Source organism: Panthera leo, chromosome A1 (assembly GCF_018350215.1).
Source record: "Panthera leo isolate Ple1 chromosome A1, P.leo_Ple1_pat1.1, whole genome shotgun sequence".
Classification (NCBI taxonomy): domain Eukaryota; kingdom Metazoa; phylum Chordata; class Mammalia; order Carnivora; family Felidae; genus Panthera; species Panthera leo.
Genome location: NC_056679.1, coordinates 1468612 through 1492415, shown reverse-complemented (window position 1 = coordinate 1492415; position 23804 = coordinate 1468612). Strand labels below are relative to the sequence as shown.

Sequence of the window (23804 nt, the reverse complement as noted above, 5' to 3'; positions counted from 1 at the left end):
GTGAAATGGAAGAGGGCCACAAAGCCAAGGAAAGAGGTGAGGGGGGGTGTGCTCTAGGAACTAGAAGACGCATGGAACAGATTCACTTCTAGAGCTTCCAGAAGGAACTCAGCCTTGCTGATATTTCGACGTTAGTCTACTTGAGATTTGTAGCCTTGTGGTACTTTGATGTTAGTCTACTTGAGATTTCTGACCCCTGGACTGTAAGGTAATAAATTTGTATTGTTTAAGCCACTAAGTTTGTGGTAATTTGTCACAGAAGCGACAAGAAACAAATACATCAGCTTTATTGAGATAGAATTTATATACCACACACCTGACTCTTTTAAAGTATACAGTAAATGGTTTTAGTGTATTTACAGACTTATGTAACTCTAAAACTTCCGAAAAATGGAACGGAAACATGAAGTGAAAAATAAATGATCTTTGGATCACATGGTGCTCTCCTCACTGTTGTTGTTTGAATGAAGAACACAGACTGTTCAGGGAGGTTTGGGGACACTACTGGTACATGGTCACAGAACAGGAGCCTCTAGAACAGGTAAATATTTACTTTTCCTTATCTTAGTAGGGTAACTTTTTCTGGTAACTCTTTATACGTTTCCCTTGATGGCGTGTAAGGTACTATTTTCTGGCATTTAAGTCTGTTTTCTTGATGTTAGCTTATCAAACTTACAAATCATAGATTTCTAACCTGTTGCTAAGAAGACACCACGCGCTATTCTATACAACGAATACAAATTTCTTGAACTGGCTAAGAAACAGACCTTGTTTTGTATATTTTCAGTAACTTTATAAACCTCTACTTCAAGGAATGTGTTGCATGTAGAAATACTTTCGAATGCCTGCTAATTGGGGGGGGGGGTGGTCGGGGTTATTCAGTTCCCAACATTGAGTTGTTCCGAGGGGCGCCTTCCGCATGTGTGTCCTTAGGATCCTGCAGAATAAGGTAGCCATTTTCTGGCCCAATTTTAAGGTAGATTTTTTAAAGCTGATATATTACGGACCTTCCAAATTATCTGTATGCCAATCATCTCGGATTCTCCCTCTCCTTGAAACAGATTCGGGTTCAGATCCCAGGTGTGGTGATGGCCCGCCATGGCATTTTTCTGTTTGCTGACCCAGAAGCAGGAGAGACTTTGAATCTGCCGGATCATTGGTTGACTCATTTACCTTTGCCAGGAAGCTTCTTTTTGTTAATTAAAATAAAGAAATCTGTTTGCATTTCAGCGTATCTTTTTTTCCTCCCAGTAACAGTAGCAATTTGGTCCTCAATTTGTAGTTAAAACAAAATACAGGTGCATAGCTTTAAGAAAGAAAAAAAGACAAAACAACAGAAGCACAGCCCCTGACGTCTGGAGTTGGCGGGTCCTCACGGGTAGGCCGTGGCACTCTCCTGTTGGACATAAGGAGTCTCAAGAACACCCACCTCAGACAAGGTCACTCTTAGACCATGAGAGAACGAGACCCAGCAAGACCACGTTTTAAATTTGTCTGAGCACAGACAAGAACGAGGGCACCGTGCAAACCCACAGACGCTGAGTCTTGGCTAAAGTGAACGACTGTTACTTCTTTGCCCATTACAGCTTTGTCTTCCATTTAGTCTGCCCTGCAGATGTTTATGTTTGTGGGGACACTCAGTCCTCACGTTGCCTTCGCTGAGTTCACAGCATCCAATCCGGTGAACTCAGACCCTCAGATCCTCTTCCGAATCCCCCGACCCAAGCTCACGTCTGCTCTAGGTGCCCTCAGACACCCTTGCTGATACCCCACGGCTCCCCCTGGTGTGCACTCTCCCTCACTGCAGTGAGCGACGAACCTGAGCCGCCCCACTGCACTTGTGTTCCTGGTGCTCTTTGGCTGAAGACGCTGACAGCGTAAAGATAAAAACCATGATACGAAGCGACGTAAAAATTGTTTGACTCACTGGGAAAAACCCACAGAAGTTTTTGGAAAGCATAAATGTTGTTCCTTACTGTGTGTGTTTGTATATGTTCTCTGTCTTTATTTAATATATCACGAATTATAAGCCAGACTGACTGCATGATTTATGAGGCTAAATGAAAATGTGGGGCCCTTTGCTTGATAGTCATTAAGAATTTTGAGACCGTGAGGGGCGCCTGGGTGGCTCAGTCTGTTAAGCATCTGACTTTGCTGCAGGTCACGGCCTCAAGGTTCGGTCCGGGAGTTTGAGTCCCCCACGGGGCGGGCTCAGGCCCTGCTTCAGGCAAGCTCGAGCCCCGTTGTGGGTGAACCCTGCTCCTGTCTCTCCCTCTCCCTCTCCGTCTGTCCCTCATGGGATTCTCTTTCTCCTCCCTGCCCCTTGCTCACTCGTGCTCTCTCTCTCTCTCAAAAAAAAAAAAACACAAACAAAAGAATTTTGAGACCGTGACGGCAGGGCATCAGACCCAGCCCAGGGCCCTTCTGAGCGCCCGTCTCTGTGACGCACAGGCCGCACCCCACGAAGCCAGCTGGTCCTGATTATGAGATACGTTCTTTCAGCCCCGTCCCCCAGGACTGAAAGAAGCGGGCGGAGAAGTAGTCTCCAGTCTTACCTCCTGTTGGCCTCGCCCCATCTCTTAAAAAAATAAAAATAAAAATAAAGGAATTGTAAAATGTATGTAACATAAAGTCTACTATCTTAATAATTTCTGAGTGTACAGTTCAGCGGTATTAAGCGCATTCTCACTGTGCAGCCGTCCGTCACCAAAAGGCCATCTTGCACAACTGAAACTCTGTGTCCCCGAAACCACGGTCACCCTCACCCAGCCCTGGCAGCCTCCATTCTACTTCTGCTCTGTGAGTTTGACTGTCCTGGGCACTGCGTATAAGTGGGATCATACAGCATTCGTCTTTTTGTGACTGGCGTATTTCACTTAGCCTAACGTCCTCAAGGTCCGTCCCTGTGGTCGCTGTGACAGGATTTCTGTTTTAAGTCTGAATTGCACTGATTGAATTCTGCTGTATGCACACGCCACATTTGTTTATCCATTCACCCAGGTGTGGACTTTTTGGGTTCCCGTCTTTTGGTTATTGTAAACCATGGAACATGGGTGCACAAATGCGCGTTTGAGTACCTGCTTTCATTCGGGGGGGGGGGGTATAACCAGAAATGGAATTGCTGGATCATTTGGTAGTTCTGTTTTTAACGTTTTGAGAAGTCCTCAAACTGCCACTGTGGCTGGCCCTTTCACATTTCCACAGGGTTTCAATTTCTCCACGTCCTCACTAACTCTTGGTTTACTTATTCAGATTCTAATGGGCGTGAAGGGGTAGATCGCTGTGGTTTTGATTTGCATTTCCCTACTAGTTAGTGATGTTTACCTTTGTTTTAATTAAAAAAATTTTTTTAAATGTTTATTTTTGAGAGCGAGCAAGAGAGGGTGCGAAAAGGGAAGAGGCAGAGAGAGAGGGAGACACAGAATCGGAAGCAGGCTCCAGGTTCTGAGCCGTCAGCACAGAGCCCGATGCGGGGCTCGAACTCATGGACCGCGAGATCGTGACCTGAGCCGAAGTCGGACGCTTAACCGACCGAGCCACCCAGGCGCCCCTTTGTCTTAATTTTTTTAAAGTTTATTTATTTATTTTGAGAGAGCGCACGAGCGGGGTAAGGGCAGAGAGAGAGAGAGAGAGAGAGAAAGAATCCCATGAACCTTGAGATCGTGACCTGAGCCCAAATCAAGACTCGGACAGATGCTTAACCGACTTAGCCACCCAGGCGCCCTACCATTGCCTTTAATTTGCTCTTGAATACTCACAGGGTCACTCTTCTTTCTAGAAAAGAGATGACGTTTCTGGAGCAGTCGGGCTCTCTGAAAGGCTCTCTGGGTGCCCAAGACCAGCTGTCACTCATCAGCGGCTGTTTGAACATCCAGGAGGCAGTAGAGGGCGCCCTGCACATTCAGGTGAGTTAAGGGTCCTGCACTCAGGTCTGTAAGCTCTTGGGATGGTGTTCCAGTCCCCTTGGAAGAGCAGGGGAAGATAAAGGGCAGAGTGGGCATCATGTACCTGAAGGTCGGGGTACCTGAAGGTCGGGGTTCTGTTTTATGTGCTAGGAAACATTGTTTCAAATCATCTCCTATACAGTCTCTCTTCAAACTACTGCGTTCAGAGGAGAATCTTGAGCAGAAATACGGTTTTCTGGACAGCTAACACGTCTCTTTTTGTTTTATGTTCTTATTGAATGAGAGATCATATTCTTGTTCTGATACATAATACAGTAAAAGGGTAAAGAAGTCACCTAGAATAAACCTTTTCATTTCTTGTAATATTTGCATTTAGCTTTTCCAGCGACTTCACTTTAAAAAAGAACTCCGGAAAGAACTGTTGACACAGCAGAGAAAGCTCCAGGCGAGGCTGGGGGACAGCCTCAGGGGCTGTGCGGGCAGGTTGGTGCCTGGCGGGTCAGGACCCATCCCTCCTGGAGCTCCTGTGTCTGTGGACGGCTTCTGCACCTCTTTAAGAACCGCGATGTATAAATTTGTCTTTTAAACATGTTACACTTAGTGCCGTAAGGTTTAAGCAGGTTTACCTGAACTAGCATCACTCCTGATCTCCCTCCTGGATGTTATGTGTTCTGAGGCTGGCACATTTCCATTTATTCCATGTTGCACATTGCATTTTGTTTCTGTAACTACATTCTAGCTGAGAATTTGGGAGCAGACCGGAAAGACAGTGTGTTTTATGGTCAGCTGCTACTTTTGAGATTGAAGTCAAAGACAGGAAATCTAGGTTCTCCATCTTTGTAGCACTAAAATTTTTCTAATTCATTTAACAAATGCGTGTTGGGGTGCCTGGGTGGTTCAGTCAGTTAAGTGTCTGACTTTTTTTTTTTTTTTAGTTTTTTTTAATGTTTATTTATTTTTGAGCGAAACAGAGTGTGAGCAGGGGAGGGACAGAGAGAGAGGGAGAAACAAAATCTGAAGCAGACTCCAGGCTCTGAGCTGTCAGTCCAGAGCCTGGGGGGGGGGGGGGGGGGGGGGCTCCAACCCATGAACTACAAATTCATGACCTGAGCTGAAGGCAAGTCGGACGCTTAACTCACTGAGCCACCCAGGTGCCCCTAAGCATCTGACTCTTGATCTTGGCTCCGGACATGATCTCATGGTTCATGAATTTAAGTACTGTGTCAGCCTCTGTGCTGTCAGCTTGGGATTCTCTCTCCCTCTCTCAAAATAAATAAACATTAAAAAAACCACAAATGAGTGTCGAACGGAACATAGGAAGAGCACTATTTGCCAATTCCGTATCTCTTTTGAGTATTTTCATCTCTGTCTCTCATTTGGTGAAGCTTGTATCAAACTGGGGAGTCTTACATGGGATCGGAGGGGTCCTTTAAGGAGCTTTCGAGTGCTGTCTGTTCCCACCCCTACTGCGATGCTGGGTGCTGTGAGGGTGGGGGATTCACCGTCTGAGGAGCACGGTGTGGGCTCAGCAGAGAAGGTTCTTGACGCACATCTCGTTTCTAAGGAGAGTATGTGCTTTTTATGCTGATCCTACCGGAGGAGGAGAATCAACTTACATTTTGTGGCTTCTGACACGAAAGGCCTGTGGGAGCTTCCTGCCGTGGAGGTGGTGGTTGAGGACACACACTGTAAGTCAAGCGGACTCCGCACTGAGCAGCTGCGTGCCCTTGTGAGTCTCTTCAGGTCAAAGCTGCGCTTCTTCATCCGTACAATTGACGTAATAGCCAGGGCACCGGGTGCTTGTGAAGAGAGCCGTCCGTGTTCACACCTGAGGTCACTGCCATGGAAGTCAAGTCTCCATGTTTCCAATGAGAAGATGAAAACAGTCCTTTCTGGGGTCAGTTCGATGTATAATATTGACATGATCCATAATAAAGTATTATAATTACGTATATAATGTGATCTTAAATAGGCATATCTAACACATTGCTGAAATATTTCTTTCACATTTTTTCAAAAAAAAGCCATTTCTGTTGAAACTCTTAACAAGTGTTTCAGGTCTCCCGGGTAGCTCAGTCGGTTAAACATTTGACTCTTGATCTCGGCTCAGGTCACGATCTCACAGTTCACAAGTTCGAGCCCTGCATCGGGCTCTGTGCTGACAGCTCAGATTGTGTCTCCCTCTCTCTCTGCCCCTCCCCTGCTCACACTCTGTCTCTCTCAGAAATAAATAAACATTGGGAAAAAAAAAAGTATCTCTGACTCCAGAGTATCTGACACAGATACTGTGTCTCCCTCTCTCTGACCCTCCCCTGTTCATGCTTTGTCTCTCTCTGCCTCAAAAAATAAATAAACGTTAAAAAAAATTTTTTAAAAATGTTTATTTATTTTAGAGAGAGAGACAGAGTGCAAGCAGGGGAGGGGCAGAGAGAGAAGGAGACACAGAATCTGAAGCAGGCTCCAGGCTCTGAGCTATTAACACAGAGTCTGACATGGGGCTTGAACTCACAGACTGTGAGATCATGACCTGAGCCAAAGTCGAGCACTTAACTGACTGAGCCACCCAGGTGCCTCGAGACTTTATTATTTTTACTAAGTTAATTGATTTATTTTGAGAGAAAGAGACAGAGAGAGTGAATGGGGGAGAGGCAGAGAGAGAGGGAAAGAGAAAATCCCATGCAGGCTCTGTGCTGTCAGCAAGGAGCCTGACATGGGGACTCGATCCCATGAACCGTGAGATCATGGCGCGAGCCAAAACCAAAGGTTGGATGCTTAACCAACTGAGCCACTCAGGCGCCCCTTGAGTCTGTTTTCTAAACAGTTTTCCACAGCACATCTCCTTTGCTTTCCTGAGATGTTGCTGTGCATCACATGTGATATGGCATTGGAAGGTTTATATCCAGCCTTGACTACCAATTCTCAAAACTTTCTCTGGTGGTATAGTTGTTTCTCAACATAACAGCTGTGTTGCTTTTTGTGTGTTAAAGTGATCTTTATAAAGTTTATTTACAAATTTTCCTGCGGTAGCAATTGTGAAGTCATACCCCAGGAGTAATTAAAACATCTATGTTAAATTTCTTTGTCTCCTGGTCCCATTTTGAAAAATAGATTTTATCAGATGATCTCTAGGCTAGCGTGATTGAATTAGTTCAGATCAATGTGTCTTCCCCAAACAGTATATTATTTTTCAGAAAAAAAAAAAAAAGATAGTACTGCATAATAGGAGAACTTTACGATGACTTGAATGTAAGGTGAGTCTTCCTCTTATGGGATAGTTTTTGGGGAATATTCTGGGTTATAATGCACGTAAAATTTTTAGTCACAGCACTTAACACAGAAATGCTTAAAAAGTTTATAAAATAAATAATTTTCTGTGTGACCATTTGTATACAATTTTGATAGTAAACAAATGATGTGGGGAAACAGGTTGTTCTATGCACAGTATTGAAAGTTGCTCTTTAAGGTCTGTCTGCAGATTGAATACATGTGACATTTACATACTGAGCAGCATTTGTTGTGCAGAACAACACTGAGTCAGTCAGTGTAAGGAAAGGAATATAGAGAAAGGTGATGTAAACTCTAGTAACTAGATTTATTTCCTATCAGAGATTATGTTCTTTGGAAATTCCTTGTACTTCTAGTTCTATGAAGAGTAATAGGGAGGAGCCCAGATCTGAGCCAGGAGGGTTTGGGAAGGTTTGATGAAGGTAGGATATGAGCCTGCTTTGGCCTTTGACAAGTGGATTTTGGGGAACGGGTGGGGACAGTGTCTCAGAAAGAAATGATCGGATGATGGGGCACCTGGGTGGCTCAGTCGGTTGGGTGTCCGACTTCGGCTCAGGTCGTGATCTCACGGCTTGAGAGTTTCAGCCCCGCATGGGGCTCTGTGCTGACAGCTCAGAGCCTGGAGCCTGCTTTGGATTCTGGGTCTCCCTCTCTCTCTGCCCCTCCCCCCCCACTCATGCTCTGACTCTCAAAAATAATAAATAAATATTAAAAAAAAATGGGGAATGAAAGAATGAGGATGAGCGGTGCCAGCGAGTGTATTTTAGGCAACCAGAGTGGAATGGTGAGGCTGTCACAGGGCGTTTGGAGCGGTGGGAGAGGGTTGGGAGTGGAAACCAAGTGGGGAGTGCTTGAATGCCAGCCTGAAGACTTACTTAGAGGAAATGAATTAACATTTGTAAGATGCTTGGAGTAACGCATGGCATATAGGAGCGCTATTTAAGTGTTCTCTGAAAGAAATCAAGAGTTTGGGTTTTATTCTGTATCCTGATTAGAATCCTCCAAGGAAGGCGTTTAGTAGGACAGTGAAGCTAGTCAGAAGGAAGAATGGGTAAGAAAACAAAAATCAAGATTGCATTTTTTTGTCTGTTGCTTTGACTGTCTTGAGCGTGTTTACACAATTTCTTTGTATGACCCAGGGCAAACTCGATTTTGCAAATTTTGCAACTAATGCTTATTAATTTCATCTTCTGTTTATCAAACAAACAAGTCAATAACCCTCCCAAATCAAAACCTGCCTCGTGTTCTATCATGTGTTTGTTAAATTACATGAGATTTCTAACAATCTAAGGATGTTAAAAATATGTTTTAAAGAGTAAAGAAAGAATGAAGGGAGTTTAGGAAAATCCTGTGTCGGTCCATTGTTCCAAAATGTCTTAACGTTTTGGTGTATTTGTATTTCCTTCCATTTCTTCTAGGTCTTTCCTCTCTTTCTCTAACATACTTAACATTATACCATAAATAGAATTTTGTATCGTGACTTTTGTTTAAAACTTAGAACACTTCTTGCTGTGTGCTTTGCCCAAAATTGTATCGGATTTAAGTATGGTTTTTGGATTTAACATAATTGTTATGTTCATCATGTGATATCTGATCTGAGAGAACCTTCCATCTAAGAATGTTATTAAAGCTGCAGTACCAAAGCTCCATCTGTCAGGTGTCTGCTCTTCACCAGGCCTCCTGGCCCTGCCTCATCTTGGTGCCCGTGGACTTCTTGCTAGCTGTGCCCCTATCAGCTCTTACAGTTCTGTTTTCCAATTTATAAAAGGAAAGGTTCGCATGGTAGAAATATTAATCCGGGCCATTTGGAGACATTTCCTTACAAAAGGAAAATTATCATTACCTTTGGGAATTGTTCAAAAGCAGGAGACAGAGTTTATGAATTAACAAATGAACAAAACACACTGCTTGCCACACGGTTGTTTAACTACAAACAGTCCTACTGTAGGATTTACTGAGTCCCCGAGGGTCAGAGTCCCAGGAATGTGAGTGTAACTCTCTATGGTGGATTGTCTTCTACCCAAACCCCAGAGGGTAGGAGCACGGGTCAGAAAGTTCCTTAATTGTCTGCTGAAATGTGGGAGCAGGCGAGAATGAAACCTGAATTACTAGAACTTAGTGCAATTTGGAAATCAAATCTTGCCTAGCAAGAAAATCTACTGTGCTGGAAAAGTAAGTTTATTCTGAAAAGCCTGTCTAAAGCTTTGACTGACTCTGAAAGAGCCTTAGTGCTGTGATATAGAGCCTTTATCTGATTTCTGGAATTTAAGACTTGAGATTGAAGTAGCCGGTAGGAGCCATGGGAATGGCTTATAGAATTAGGGAGTTTAAATGGAGTTTACTTATACAAAATCAGGACAATTGCTGAAACCCTAGAAGTAAAAATTTCATCATCTGTGTAGATGAGCAGAATTTGCACCTGAACTTTACCTTTAAAATTTAGAAGATGCGAGTCATTTTGATGAGGACTTTCAGACACCGTCAGGAATTACAGGATGCACTATTCATAAAAACTAACATCACTTTTAAATGTGTATATTTTCTTAAAGGATGGAAACTTTTTGGACATTAGGTCTTGGTTCACCTAGACTCCGCGTAATCGTTTCGGTAGGGACGGGGCTGTGGGTACGGGGCTGGGGTGCTTGCGTAGCAAAGGGCACACGGGCAGCCAACACTGAGAACATACGGGAGTATACACAGAAACTTAAATCGTACCTTTTCTGTTCCATGTGTGTTTTTTTCTTAATTTTTTAATGTTTGTTTATTTTTGAGAGTGAGAGAGACAGCTTGAGCATGGGAGGGGCGGAGAGAGAGAGGGAGACAACAGAATCCGAAGCAGGCTCCAGGCCCCAAGCTGTCAGCACAGACCCACAAACCGTGAGATCATGCTCTGAGCTGCAGTCAGAGGTTTAACTGACTGAGCCACCAAGGCACCCCTCCGTGTGTTTTTTTAAAGAAAAATTTGTAAGATCAAGTTTACGCAACTATAGCTTACATACGATAAAATTCACCATTTTTAGTGATCAGTTCTGTGTGTTTTGACAAATGCGTATAATCGTGTAGTCACCATCACATTCAGACTTGAGAATGTTTCCATTACCACCCAGAGTGCCCTCCTTCCCCTGTTCTCAGTCTCCTCCCTCCCCTTAGGCCCTAGCAAACAGTCATCTGTTTTTGTTTTTGTTTTTGTTTTTTTTCTTACCGTTTTGCCTTTTCCATAATATTCCAAATATTTTGTTTTGTTTCTTACATTCCACATAAGAGTTATCATACGGTATTTGTTTTTCTCTGACTTGTTTTGCTTAGCATAATATTCTGTAACTCCATCCACGTCATTGCAAATGGCAAGATTTCATCTTTTTTAGGGCTGAGTAATATTCCATTGTATGCATATACCCTGTCCTCTTTATCCATTCATCAGTCAATGGACACTTGGGCTTTTTCCATAATTTGGCTATTGTAGATAATGCTGCTATAAACATTGGGGTGCATGTGTTCCATTGAATTAGTATTTTTGTATTCTTTAGGTAAATACATAGTAGTGTGATTGTTGAACTGTAGGGTGCTTCCATTTTAATTTTTGAGGACGCTCCACACTGTTTTCCAAGGTGGCTGTACCAGTTTGCATTCCCACCAACAGTGCAGGATGGTTCTCCTTTTGCATTCTTGCCAACCCTTGTTTCTTACGTTGTTGATTTTAGCCATTCTGACAGGTATGAGGGTGTCTACACTCATTGTAGTTTTGATTTGTATTTCCCTGATGACCAGTGATCTTGAGCACCTCTTCACGTGTCTGTTGGTCGTTTGGATGTCTTCTCTATTCATATCTTCTGCCCGTTTTTGATTGTTTGTTTTTTGGGTGTGAGTTTTACAAGTTCTTTCTAGATTTTGGATACGAACCCTTTATCAGATCCATCATTTGCAAATATCCTCTCTCATTCCATTGGTTGCCTTTTAGTTTTGTTGATTGTTTCCTTTGCCGTGTGGAAACTTGTTACTTTGACGTAGTCCCCAAGCGTATTTTTGTTTTCCTTGCCTCAGGAGACATCAAGAAAAAATTTGCCGTGGCCTGATGTCAGAGAAATCACTGCCTGTGCTCTCTTCAAGAATTTTTATGGTTTCAGGTGTCACATTTAGGTCTGTAATCCATTTTGAGTTTATTCTTGTGTGGTGAAAGAGAATGTTCCAGGTTCATTCTTTTGCATGTGGCTGTCCAGTTTTCCCAACACCGTTTGTTGAAGAGACAGTCTTTTTCCCATTGCATATCCTTTCCTGCTTTGTCGAAATTAATTGACCATATAACCATGGGTTCATGTCTGTGTTTTATATTCTGTTCCATTGATGTATGTGTCTGTTTTTGGGCCAATTTCATACTGTCTTGATCACTACAGCTCTGTAATATGGCTTGAAATCTGGAATTGTGATGCCTCCAGCTTTGCTTTTCTTTTTCAAGATTGCTTTGGCTCTTCGGGGTCTTTTCTGGTTCCATTCAAATGTTAGGATTGTTTGTTCTAGCTCTGTGAAAAATGCCATTCGTGTTTTGATAGGGATTGCATTACATGTGTAGATTGCTTTGAGTCATATAGACATTTTAATAATATTTCTTCTTCCTGTCCATGAGCATAGAATGTCTTTCCATTTCTTGTGTTGTCTTCAGTTTCTTCCATCAGAGTTTTATAGTTTTCAGAGTATAGTTCTTTACCTTTTTGGTTAGGTTTATTCCTAGGCATCTTACTATTTTTGGTGTATTTGTAAATGGGATTAATTCCTTAATTTGTTTTTCTGCTGCTTCATTATGGGTGTATAGAAAGAAATGCAGCAGATATCTGTATGTTGATTTTGTGACCTGTGACTTTACTGAATTCATTTTTCAGTTCTAGTAGTTTCTTGGTGGAGTCTTTTAGGTGTTCTGTACAGAGTATTATGTCATGTGCAAATAACGAAAGTTTTACTTCTTTGCCAGTTTGGATGCCTTTTATTTCTTTTTGTTGTCTGATTGCTGTGGCCAGGACTTCCAGTACTATGTTGAAGAAAAGTGGTGCTGGGTTTCCTGGGTGGCTCAGTTAAGTGACCCTTGATTGTGGCTCAGGTCATGATCTCGCAGGCCATGAGACTGAGTCCCTCATTGGGCTCCATGCTGGGAGTCCAGATCTCTCTCTCCCTCTCTCTTTCTCCCTCTGCCCCTCCCCTACTCACATGTATGCCTGCACTCAAAATGAATGAATGAATGAATGAATGAATGTTTAAAAAAAAAGTGGCAAGAGTGGACATTCCTGTCTTGGTCCTGACTGTAGAGGAAAAGCTGTCAGTTTTTCCCCATTTAGGATATTAGCTGTGGGTTTTTCATATATGGGTTTTACTGTGTTGAGGTATATTTCCTCTAAGCCTACCTTGTTGAGGATTTTTATCATGAGTGGATGTACTTTGTCAAATGCTTTTCTGCATCTATTGAAATAATCATATGGTTCTTATTCTTTCTCTTATTAACGTAATGTATCATGTTGACTGATTTGCGAATGTTGAACCACCCTCGCAACCCAGGAATAAATCCCACTTGATCGTCCTGGATGGTTTTTTAAATGTATTGTTGGATTTAGTTTGCTGGTGTTTTGTTGAGGACTTTTGCATCTGTATTCATCAGAGATATTGGCTTATAGTTCTCTTTTTTAGTGCTGTCTTTATCTGATGTTGGTATCAGGGTAATGCTGACCTCATAGAACGAGTTTGGAAGTTTTCCTTCCTTTTCTATGCTTTGGAATAGTTTGAGAAGAGTACTTATTAACTCTACTTTAAATGTTTGGTAGAACTCACCTGTGAAGCCATCTGGTCCAGGACTTTTGTTTGTTGGGAGGTTTTGATTACTGACTCAATTTCTTTGCCGGTTATCGGTCTATTCAAATTTTCTATTTTTTCTTGTTTCAGTTTTGGTAATTTATATGTTTCTGGGAATTTATCCATTTCTTCTAGGTCGTCCAATTTGTTGGCGTCTAGTTTTTCATAATTTCTTGTAATTGTATTTCTGTGGTCTTGGTTGTTACTTGTTTTCTCTCATTTGTGACTTTATTTGGATCATTTTTTTTCTTTTTGATAAGTCTGGCTAGAGGTTTATCAATTTTATTAATTTTGTAAAAATCAGCTCCTGGTTGCATTGATCTGTTATTTATATCATTTATTTCTGCTTTGATCCTTATTATTTCCTTCCTTCTGCTAGTTTTAGGTTCTGTTTGTTCTTTTTCTAGCCTCTTTAGGTTAAGCATAGTTATTTATTTGAAATTTTTCTTATTTCTTGAGGTAGGCCTGTATTGTTATAAGCTTCTCTCTTAGAATTGCTTTTGCTGCATCCCAAAGATTTTGGACCCTTGTACTTTCATTTGCATGCACTTTTTTATTTCTTATTTTGTGTCCTGGTTGACCCATTCATTGTTTAGTAGCATTTTATGGAACCTCCGTGTATTTGTGGCCTTCAGGTTTTTTCTTGTGGGTAACTTCCAGTTCCATAGTGTTGTGGTCAGAAAAGGTGCAGGGTATGACTTTGATCTTCTTGAATTGGTTGAGGCCTGTGTTGTAGCCTAATGTGTGACCTCTTATTCCACGTGCACTTGATAATAATTTGTGTTCTGCTGTTTTAGGTTGGAATGTTCTGAATATCTCTGTTAAATCCATCTGTTCCGGTATGTTATTCAAAGCCGTTGTTCCCTTGGTGATTTTCTGTTGAGATGATCTGTCCATTGATGGATGTAAGTGGGGTGTTAAAGCCCCCTACTGTTATTGTAGTATTATCAATGAGTTCCTTTATGTTTCTTATTGTTTTACGTATTTGGGTGCTTCATGTTGGGTGCATAAATATTTACAATTGTTACATCTTATTTTGGGTCGTTCCCTTTATTGTTTTATAATGCCCTTCTTTGTCTCTTGTTACAGTATTTGTTTTAAAGTCTAGTTTGTCCCATGTAAGTATTGCTACTCCAGCTTCCTTTTGACATCCATTTATATTATAGATGTTTCTCTATCCCTTCTCTTTTAATCTGCAGGTATTTTTAGGTCTAAAATGAGTCTGTCTGTCTTGATTGATTGATTGATTGAGAGTGCAAGGAGGGGAGGGGCAGAGAGAGAGAGAGAGAGAGAGAGAGAGAGATCCGAAGTGGGCTTTGTGCTAACAGCAGCGAGCCCAGTGTGGGGCTTGAACCCATGAACTGTGAGATCATGACCTGAGCTGAAGTTGGATGTTCAACTGACTGAGCCACCCAGGTGCCCCTAAAGCAAGTCTTTTGTAGGCAGCATATAGATGGGTCTTTTAAAAATTATTATTATCCATTCTGACACCCTATGTCTTTTGATTGGAGCATTTAGTCCGATTTGAATTATACATTCAAAGTAATTATTGATATTTGTATTTGTTGCTTTGTAGTTGTTTCTGGAGATTTTCTCTGATCCTTTGTTATCTTTCTTTCATGGTATGCTGATTTTCTTTAGTGATATGTTTGGATTTCTTTTTCTTTATTCTTTGCATATTTATCAATAGGTTTGATTTGTGGTTACTATTAGGTTTGTATATAGCATCTTCTACATATAACAGTCTGTATAAAATTGATGGTTGTTTAAGCTTCAACCCATTCTTTACACCTGCCCTCTCCACATTTTAGCTGTATGGTGTCATATTTTATATCCTTTTGTGAGTTCCTTGACTGATTTCTTTTTTAGTTTATTTTTTTATTTATTTGTATTTGTTTAAAAAAATTTTTAAGTTTATTTATGTATTTAGAGAGAGAGAGAGAGAGAACAGGGGCGGGGCAGAGAGAGAGAGAGAGAGAGAGAGAGAGAGAGAGAATCCCACCAGGCTCTGCACTGCTAGCACAGAGCCTGATTCAGGGGTTGGAACTCATGAACTGAGATCATGACCTGAGCTGAAACCAAGATCTGATGCTTAACTGACTGAACCACCCAGACGCCCTGATTTCTTTTTTATTTTAAGTTTACTCATTTATTTTGAGAGAGAGAGAGACAGAGAGTGGTGGAGGGGCAGAGAGAGAGAATTCCAAGCAGACTTTTGCTGTCAGTGTGGAGCCTTGCTCAGGGCTTGAACCCCGAACTGTGAGGTCATGACCTGAGCTGAAATGAAGAGTTGGGCGCTTAACCAACTGAGCCATCCAGGCACTCCCTTAACTGATTTCTTATAGAAACATTCATTTTTCTGCTTTTGTGTTTCCTATGTTCATACTGTCACTTTGGTTTTTCTTTTCCATTCACAGAGTCCCCTTCAGTATTTCTTGTGGGACTGGTTTAGTGGTCATGAACTCCTTTAATTTTTGTTTATCTGTGAAGCTTTTTATTTCTCCTATTTTGAATAGCCTGGAGGATAGAGCATTCTTGGCTGCAGAATTTTCCCACCCAGCACTTTGAATATATCATACCAGTCCTTTCTGCCTTGGAGAGTTTTCTGCTAAAAAATCTGCTTATGGGTTTTCACTTATAAGTAACTGTCTTCTTTTGTATGCGTGCTTTTAAGATTTTTTCCTTATCACTATATTTTGCCAGTTTAATTATAATATGTCTTGGTGTGGATCTATTTTTGTTGATTTTGTTGGGGGTTTCTCTGTGCCTCCTGGGTCTGAATATCTGCTTCATTCCCCAAATTAGGAAAGTTTTCATGTATTATTTCTTCAAATAAATTTTCTGCCGCCTTTTCTCTTTCTTTTTCTACTGGGATTCCTATAATACAAATGTTATTACGTTTGATGGAGTCACTGAGTTCCCTAAGTCTATTCTCATTTTGTAGGATTTTTCTTTCTCTCTTTTGTTCAGCTTTATTGTTTTCCATTACTTTGTCTTCTAGGTCATTAAATCTTTCCTCTGCTTTTCTTCTAGTCTGCAGTTGATTGCATCAAGCATATTTCTAATCTCATTTATTACACTCTTCATCTCTGAATGATTCTTTTTTAACTCTTTTTATCCTTGTTGTGTCTCCCTGTTGTCTTCGATTTTTTTTGCTCAAGCCCAGTGAGTATCCTTATGATCGATGCTTTAAATTCTCCATCAGGCATGTTACTTACATCCGTTTTGCTTAGATCTCTGCCTATGGCCTTGTCTTGGTTTTTCATTTGGGCTAAGTTCCTCTGTCTTCTCATTTTGAGAGAAGTCTAAGTTTCTGCCTGCTTCTGTATGTTAGAAAGTCCAGTTATGTCTCCTGCTCCTGAAAGTAATAGAAGAAGAGGTCATGTGCCCGGGGCCTGGCCCTTCAGGGAGTGCCTCTAGTGTGTGCTGTGTGCATTCTGCTGTTATGTTCTGGCTGGTCTATCCTTCAGACTGGTTGTCTGCAAAGGCTCTCCTTGCCTTCTGTGGGCAGTGTTTGGTCTCTGGCCTGAATGTGATGAGTTTTGACTAGTTGTGTTCTGGATTACTTATAAAATGAGCAAGTCACCACCTCCGCTGTACCAAGGTCCTGTAACACTCTCTGGTTGGGAGACACGGTGTGGTCTTGGGTTTGTGCTGGTCTTCTGCGGGAGGGACTCACTGTGCTGGGATTGAGGCAAACATGACTGAGAAGGGCAGTCTCACCAGAGTGTGTGTGTGGGGGTGGGGTGGGGCTTGGTATAAGCAAGTTAGGCAGCCATTGTCCATGCTGTCTGTTTCTTGCAGGTGGCTCTGTGTTTATACTGAGGGGTAGGGGAGAGAAATGGCACTGGCCAGCTAATTTGTTCATGGAGAGGTCTCTCTCTGAATGCTGCCTCTCCGGGGCATGCTTTGAGAAGGACAAATAATCTCCCCACTGTGCTGTTCAGATCTCTGTTTCCATGCTGTATGTCCCTGGGTTGTTGGCCTGCTTCCTCTCCAAGAGCAGTCACATTGCTTCTGGACTCTTCTGGAGCCTGGCCCATTGGCACTTAGAACTCCAGGCTTTAAGGCCCTCTGCTTGCAAGAACTGATGAAATTCAGCTCCTTTTGCTTTCCAAGCCAATGGCTATGGGGAAATATTCTCCTCGTATGTTCCCTTGTATACTCCTCTTTCTCTCTTGCCCTTTTCTTCAGTCATGGCTGCCTTCCCTCGACAACACTTATGATCCGTTTCTCCCGTAAGCCTCATCTCCACACTTCCTGCCTTCTTCAATGTGCCCTCTTGTCTATCTTTAGTTGTGGAGTTCGTTTCACCAACATTCAGGTTGATTTCTGGGGTATTTAGGATGATTTGATGGTTACCTAGTTGTATTTGTGGGATGAGGCCAGCCTCGGGTCTTCTTCCACCATTGTTTTCTTCCCCCCTCCCCTCCATTTGTTCTATTTGGTTTTTGTTCTCCTCTGCCACCATCCTTTTAGCTGCCTTTTGGATTGAGTATTTTTTATCATTCCATTTTATTTCCATGATCGGCTCTTGATTTATAACTCTCGAAAATCTATTTTGGTGATCACCACAGGATTTATGATATTCTTTTAAAATTAGCCTTCCTGTGCCGTGTAAGGACCTTACAATAATATGTACTCCCAGTTCCTTCCATCTTTTGTGTAATAGCTATAGATTCTTCTTTTGCACATGCCGAAACCACGACTACAGTGCCGCCACTTTCTCTTCATACATTCAACTGACATTTAGAGCAATTAAATTAAACCTTGTACTTATCTTCATTTCCGCTATTCCAGCATTATTCCTTTTCTTGTGTGTATAAATCCAGATTTCTCCTGGACTCATGTACCTTTTGTCTGAAAGACTTCCTTTAAGGTTCCTTAGAGCACAAGTCTGCTGGTAAAGAATTCTCTCAGCTTTTTCAGAGAAAGACTTCATTTTCTCTCCCATTTTTAAAGTAACTTTTTTTCTTGGTATAGAATTTTGTGTTGACAGTTTTTCTTTAGTTCTTTAAATATGTCACTTCATAATCTTCTGGCTTGCATAGTTTCTGATAAGTCTGCTTTATTTCTTTGTATGTATGCTTATTTCTCTGTATGTAATATGTCTTTTTTCTTTGCCTCACATTAATATTTTTCATATCTTTGGTTTTTAGCAGCTCGAATATGAGGTGTCTAGGAGTGTGTGTGTGTGTATGTGTGTGTGTGTGTGTATTTGCTATCTTTCCTATTTGGTGTTCTGAACTTCTTGGATCTATGAGTTTCTGTTCATTTTGGAAATATCTTGGTCATTTTCTCTTCAACTTTTTTTGCCCCCTTCTCTCTTCTTCTGGAATTATAATTACGTGTATGTTAAAGTACTTCATACTGTTCCACACCTTTTGGATGCTCTGTTCTGTGCCCTCCCCCCCCCCCCCCCCGCCAACTTGTGTGTGTGTGTGTGTGTGTGTGTGTGTGTGTGTGTGTGTGTTTTAGTTTGGGTAATTTTTACTGACCTTTCATTTCATGGAATATTTTTCATCATTATAGAGTGTTCTAATGATACTATCTGTATTAGTTACCTATTGTGTCACAAATTACCCCAAAACTGACTAGCTTAAAACAACAATAAACCAGTATTATCTTGGGAGTACCTTGGTTGAGTGATTCTTCCTTAGGGCTTCTCTTGATGTTTCAGTTAAGACTTTGGCCAGGGTTGCTATTATCTAAGACTTGGTGAAGCTGGAAGGTTCATTTTCAAGATGCATCGTTCACATAGTTTTGCAAATTAATTGCCAGGAGACTGTGGTTCCTTCCCCTGTAGACCTCTCTATAGGTTTGCTTGAATGTTCTCATGAGCTGACATTTGGCTTCCCCAGATGAGTGATCTCCGAGATGGTGAAAGCTGCAATAACTTTTATGACCTAACCTAAGAAGCCACATATAGTCATTTTTATAGTATCCTATAGGTACACAGGTCAGGCCTATCGGTGTGGGTGGGGACTACATTAGGGCAGGCATACAAGGAAGCAGGGATCTTTGGAGGCTGTCTTAGAGGCTGGCTACTACACTGTCAAAGGCAGCTTTTATTTTTGTCATTGTCATTTTCATTTCTTGCATTTCTGTTACTCTTTTCTTTTTAACCTTCCAGCTCCCTGCTGAAAGTCCTCGTTTGTTCACTTAGCCATTAGAGCATTTAACATATTGAATCATAGTTACTTTAAGTTCCCTGTCTGCTAGTTCAAATATATGGATTATCTGAGTCTAATTCTGTTGATTGCTTTGTCTCTTGACAAAGTGTAGTTTCCCTTGCCTTTTTGTGTTTCTTGTAATTTTTCACTGAATGTTGAGATTGTGTGCAGGAAATGAGAAATTGAGATCAAGCACTATTTATGCCCAGAAGCGGATATGCCCTTTTTCTGCTAAATTGGTGGTAGAAATGGAGTCAATCTAGTGAAGAATTTATTTCCGTGGTTACTTTCAGTTCACCACCAGCCCTCACATTCCTCCAGCATCGTCTTGTGCTTGGGGGCAGCTGGGTTGTTCCAGAGTGGTTTGCAGTGTTCTTGCTCTACTCTCAGCTTTTCACCTTTTGCCCGTCCCAGCTCCATAGAGGGGATTTTACTTCCTGCCCTTGCCCCTCCCCCAGAGGTAGACTGCCGTCATCTGTTAGTTCAGCTTCAGTCGTAGGCAGGCTTTGTATACCTCGATTTCTGGGGTAGAGCTTTCTCACTGATCCCACCCCTCCTCACCATGGCAGCCAGATTCTACCTTGTATGTTTGCTGAGTCTTACACAGGAGGGTCTTCTGCTCCTTCCTCAGCAGAACTTCTCAACTATGCTGCTACTGACATTTGGGGCTGGATAATTCTTTGTTTGGTGGCCGTTTTATACATTGTAGAATATTTAGCCGCATCCCTGACCTTTACCCACAAGATGCCAGTAGCATCCTCCCTCCAGTTTTGATAAGCAGAAGTGTCTCTTGACGTTGTCAAATAACCCCTGGATGAGAACCACTATTCTAATGGCACGGAGATAGAATCCTTGACCTAGGATACTTCTTCATTCCTCCTTCAGGGTGGACAGTTTTTTCTTTCTACCGATTGCCCCCCAATTGCAGTAGGCCTTTAGAGTTTACTCTCCCTTACCCAGAATTCCCTGTGGCTTAAGGCTTTTATTCTGTAAGGGAATCAGGGCTGGTGGGCTTTGTAGCTTTTTCTGCAGCAGCAGACGCTTCCCCCTTCCAGGCCTGCACCATTGAGGAAGCGTCTCTCTGCTCTCCTACCTGTTCCCAGTCTTTCTTGGGAGGACCTGGTATAGGATCACAAAGAACCTATGAGTGGATATGACCTCTGCTTCGTGTCTGCGTTTCCTGGTGGTTTTTATACCCGAATGCTAGCTCACACTCAGCCTTCAGCAATTTGTTAAACATTTGAGCTGACTTCTTACCTACTTGTGTGGTGCCTACTGTCTTCCTCCCATGCTCTGCCACAGGTGACCTAATCTCCAGTCTCTCCTCGGAAGGGTGAGGCTTTCCTTGGATTTCAGTCTGTTTCATTACCTTGTAATCTCAGCTAGGTTCAAGAAAAGTTACGATTTTATAATTTATCTGGCTTTTTCTTGCTTTTAGGGTGGAAGCAAAGTTCTACCCTGCTTTCACATCCTAGGCAGAAGTGGAAACCCATAGCTTCTTTATTATCCTTATTTTTATAAACAGAAACATAACGTTTGTATTTAAAATAGGAAAAGCATTTATTTGAACATTTTACTGTTGTCCTAAGAGTTTAAACATGGTTCCTGCTCATTGGAAAATAATGAGAACCATAAAGATGGATATAAAGTAAAAAGTGAAATTTCTTTTTCCTTCATCGCCCAATCCTTAGGGATGAACATTGTGACTCTGGAGTCCTCCAAGAATTCTTGTAATCCTATATTACAGACTTAACATTTTAATAATAGGAATCCATTATAATATAGTGTTCTACAGCTTGGATTTTGTACTTAATAATATATTATGACCATTTTTTCCATGTCCTTACATGCTGATCTGCCTAACAATGTATTTTCAGTAGCTTGGGAAATCATTTGTGAGTACACTGTTCACTTATTAGCTAAATAATATGTTTTCACAGTTGAACACATTGAAATTATCTTTATAGTTTGAAGAAGAGAAAAAAAGGGAAATAGATATACTTAGTATTTTGTTGGTCTCTGAAAGTTTGTATGCTCATAAAGCATACTATAATACCAGGGTCAGCAAATTCTTTATATAAAAGGCCAGGTAATAAATATTTTAGGCTCTGAGGGCTGGGTAAAGCCTCTATTGCATATTTGATAGTTCTTCAAAAAAGTAAAAAACAATTTGGCTTGTGGGCCATGGAAAAATAAGCCATGGACTGAATTTGACCCAAGAGTCACAGTTCGCTGACCCTGGCTCTAATGTGTTGGAAATGCTTTCTTTCTCCACCATTCTCTCCACTCTGCCATACCCCTCGACACCCTTCCCTAATCCACTACGTTGAGTATTGCTTGGTTGCTGGAAGTATAAGCTCTGAAATTCAGATGTCGGCTCTACCACTAAATAGTGAAACTTCTCTGTCCTTCAGTTTTACCCACTGCATGATGGGGATAACAGTGCCTACCTCATTGTGACTTGCGAGAATTATGCTGTTACTCGGCAGATGGTATCTTGAGAACCTGTTACATGCCTGGCACTGTTTAGGGCTAGGAAGTCCTTGGCCTCATGAAGCTTACAGTCCAGTGGGAGATTCTGTGTTGATCAGGATACTTTTGGTTGCAGGTGACAGAAAACACAGTTTAAAATGGCTTAGGGAAAAAGTCAGTTTTTTGTTTGTTGTTGCTTTTTTTTGGTTTGTGTTTTGGCTTATGTAATTGAAAATTACAGACCTAGGCCTGGCTTCAGCTATACCTGGATTCAGTACTGGTCTACCTGGAATCTCTTTCCATTTCACGGCTCTGCTTTTCTCTCAGGCATGTTCGCACTATGAGGTGGACAGAATGCCACTGGCAACTCCAAATCTTCATTCTCTTGGCTCATTAAGCCCGCTAGGGAGGGGTTTTTCCTTCTAATGACCACAGAGGAGTCCTGGGATTGACTGTACACTCCAACTTGTCTTGTGCTGCCATCCCTGTAGCCCAGAGGATAGAAGACTTTGGTTGGCCAGGGTGAGTCTGATGCCCATCTCTGGGAACAGGGTTAGCCCCACTTGAACTTTCTAGACTGAATTAGAAGGGGAAGCTGGGTAATAAGCAAAAATATGTTCACTAGTGACCTTCAATGTATGTAAACCATACAACTGTATAATTATTAACTATAGTAATTGCAACAAAGGTAAGTGCTGTGATGGTGTTTAGTGGGATGGTCCGATCCTGCTGGGTGGTAGTCAGGGAAAGAGACTTCGGCCTCAGCTGAGAAGGAAGTGAAGCCATTAACTAGGCAAAAGGACTAGGGTGGGTGTGGTAGGATAAGGAGAAAAACATGTGCCAAGGACCTCTGGTGGGTGATTCCATGAGAAGTCTTGTATGCTTAGAATGGAAAGAGGGAGAAGGAAGTAAGAGAACTGGGAAATAGTGCCTGAGAGGTGTGTTTAAGGTTTGATCTTTATGTGAAAGTCATATTAAATGAGATTGAATGAGATAATAAACACAGGTTTTTAGAACAGAGCCAAACCTAATAATGTGGCCTTTCAATAATCCTGTTAATTGATTATCTACGAAAACACTGCTGGCATAGATACTACCCCTTCTTTTGTAAACATGTACTTAAATTTATGTATTTATTTATACTTATTTTTTAAAATTGAGGTAAAATCCACATAACATAAAACTAACCATTTAAAACATACAATTCAATGGCATTGAGTATGTTCATAATGTTGTGCAACCATCACCTCTGTCTATGTCCAAAGCATCTCATCACTCCTGAAGGAGACCCCACATCTGTTATCAGTCACTCTTCGGTCTCTCCTTCTTCCCAGCCCTGGCTACCACAAATCTGCTTTCTGACCCTACTCTGAATATCTCATATAAACAGAATCATGTAATGTGGGACCTTTGTGTTTGGCTTCTTTCTTTTAGCATAATGTTTTTTGCGGTTCACCCAAGTTGTAGCATGATTCAGTTCTTCATTTCTTTTTATGGCTGACAAATATTCATTCTGTGTATATATACCACGTTTTGTTTATTCATTTATCCATTGATGGACCTTGAGTTGTCTCCACCTTTTGGCTCTTGTGAATAGTGCTGCCATGAACATTCAGGTAGCAGTGTTTGTTTGAATCCTGTTGTGTTCAGCTGAATATTCCTGCAAGTTAGTTACTTTGGGTATTCTTGGAAGTGGAATTGCTGCTCATATGACAATTCTGTTTAACTTTTTAAAAAACTGCCAACAGCTTTTCCCAGCAGCTGCACCATTTTGCATTCCTACCAGCAATGTGTGAGCACTTCAGTTTCTCCACGTCCTTGCCAACACTTGTTAGTTTCCTTTTTTTTTTTTTCTTTTATAGCCATCCTAGTGGGTCTGTAGTGGTGTCTCTTTGTGGTTTTGAATTGCATTTCCTTAATGACTAGTGATATTGAATGTTCTTTTCATGTGCTTGTTGGCCATTTGTATATCTTTGAAGAATTATCTATTCAGAATCTTTGCCCATAAAAAATGTTGGTTGTTGAGTTGTAAGAGTTTTTTATGTATTCTGGATATTAGACATTGTTCATATGTATATGATTTATAAATATTTTCTTCTAGCCTGTAGGTTGTCTTTTCATTTTCTTGACAGTTTTT

The 23804-nt window shown here is 41.4% G+C and overlaps 1 protein-coding gene across 5 annotated transcripts in view; it reads left to right on the top strand.

Moving 5' to 3' along the window:
• CRYL1 (crystallin lambda 1) overlaps positions 1–23804 on the top strand; it is a 132159-nt gene that overhangs the window by 31277 nt on the left and 77078 nt on the right. For all 5 annotated transcript variants that reach the window (XM_042920640.1, XM_042917532.1, XM_042918202.1 and 2 more), the window contains exon 3: positions 3779–3905. In XM_042920640.1, coding sequence (XP_042776574.1) covers positions 3779–3905 — 127 coding nt within the window. The remainder of the gene's footprint in view (positions 1–3778; positions 3906–23804) is intronic.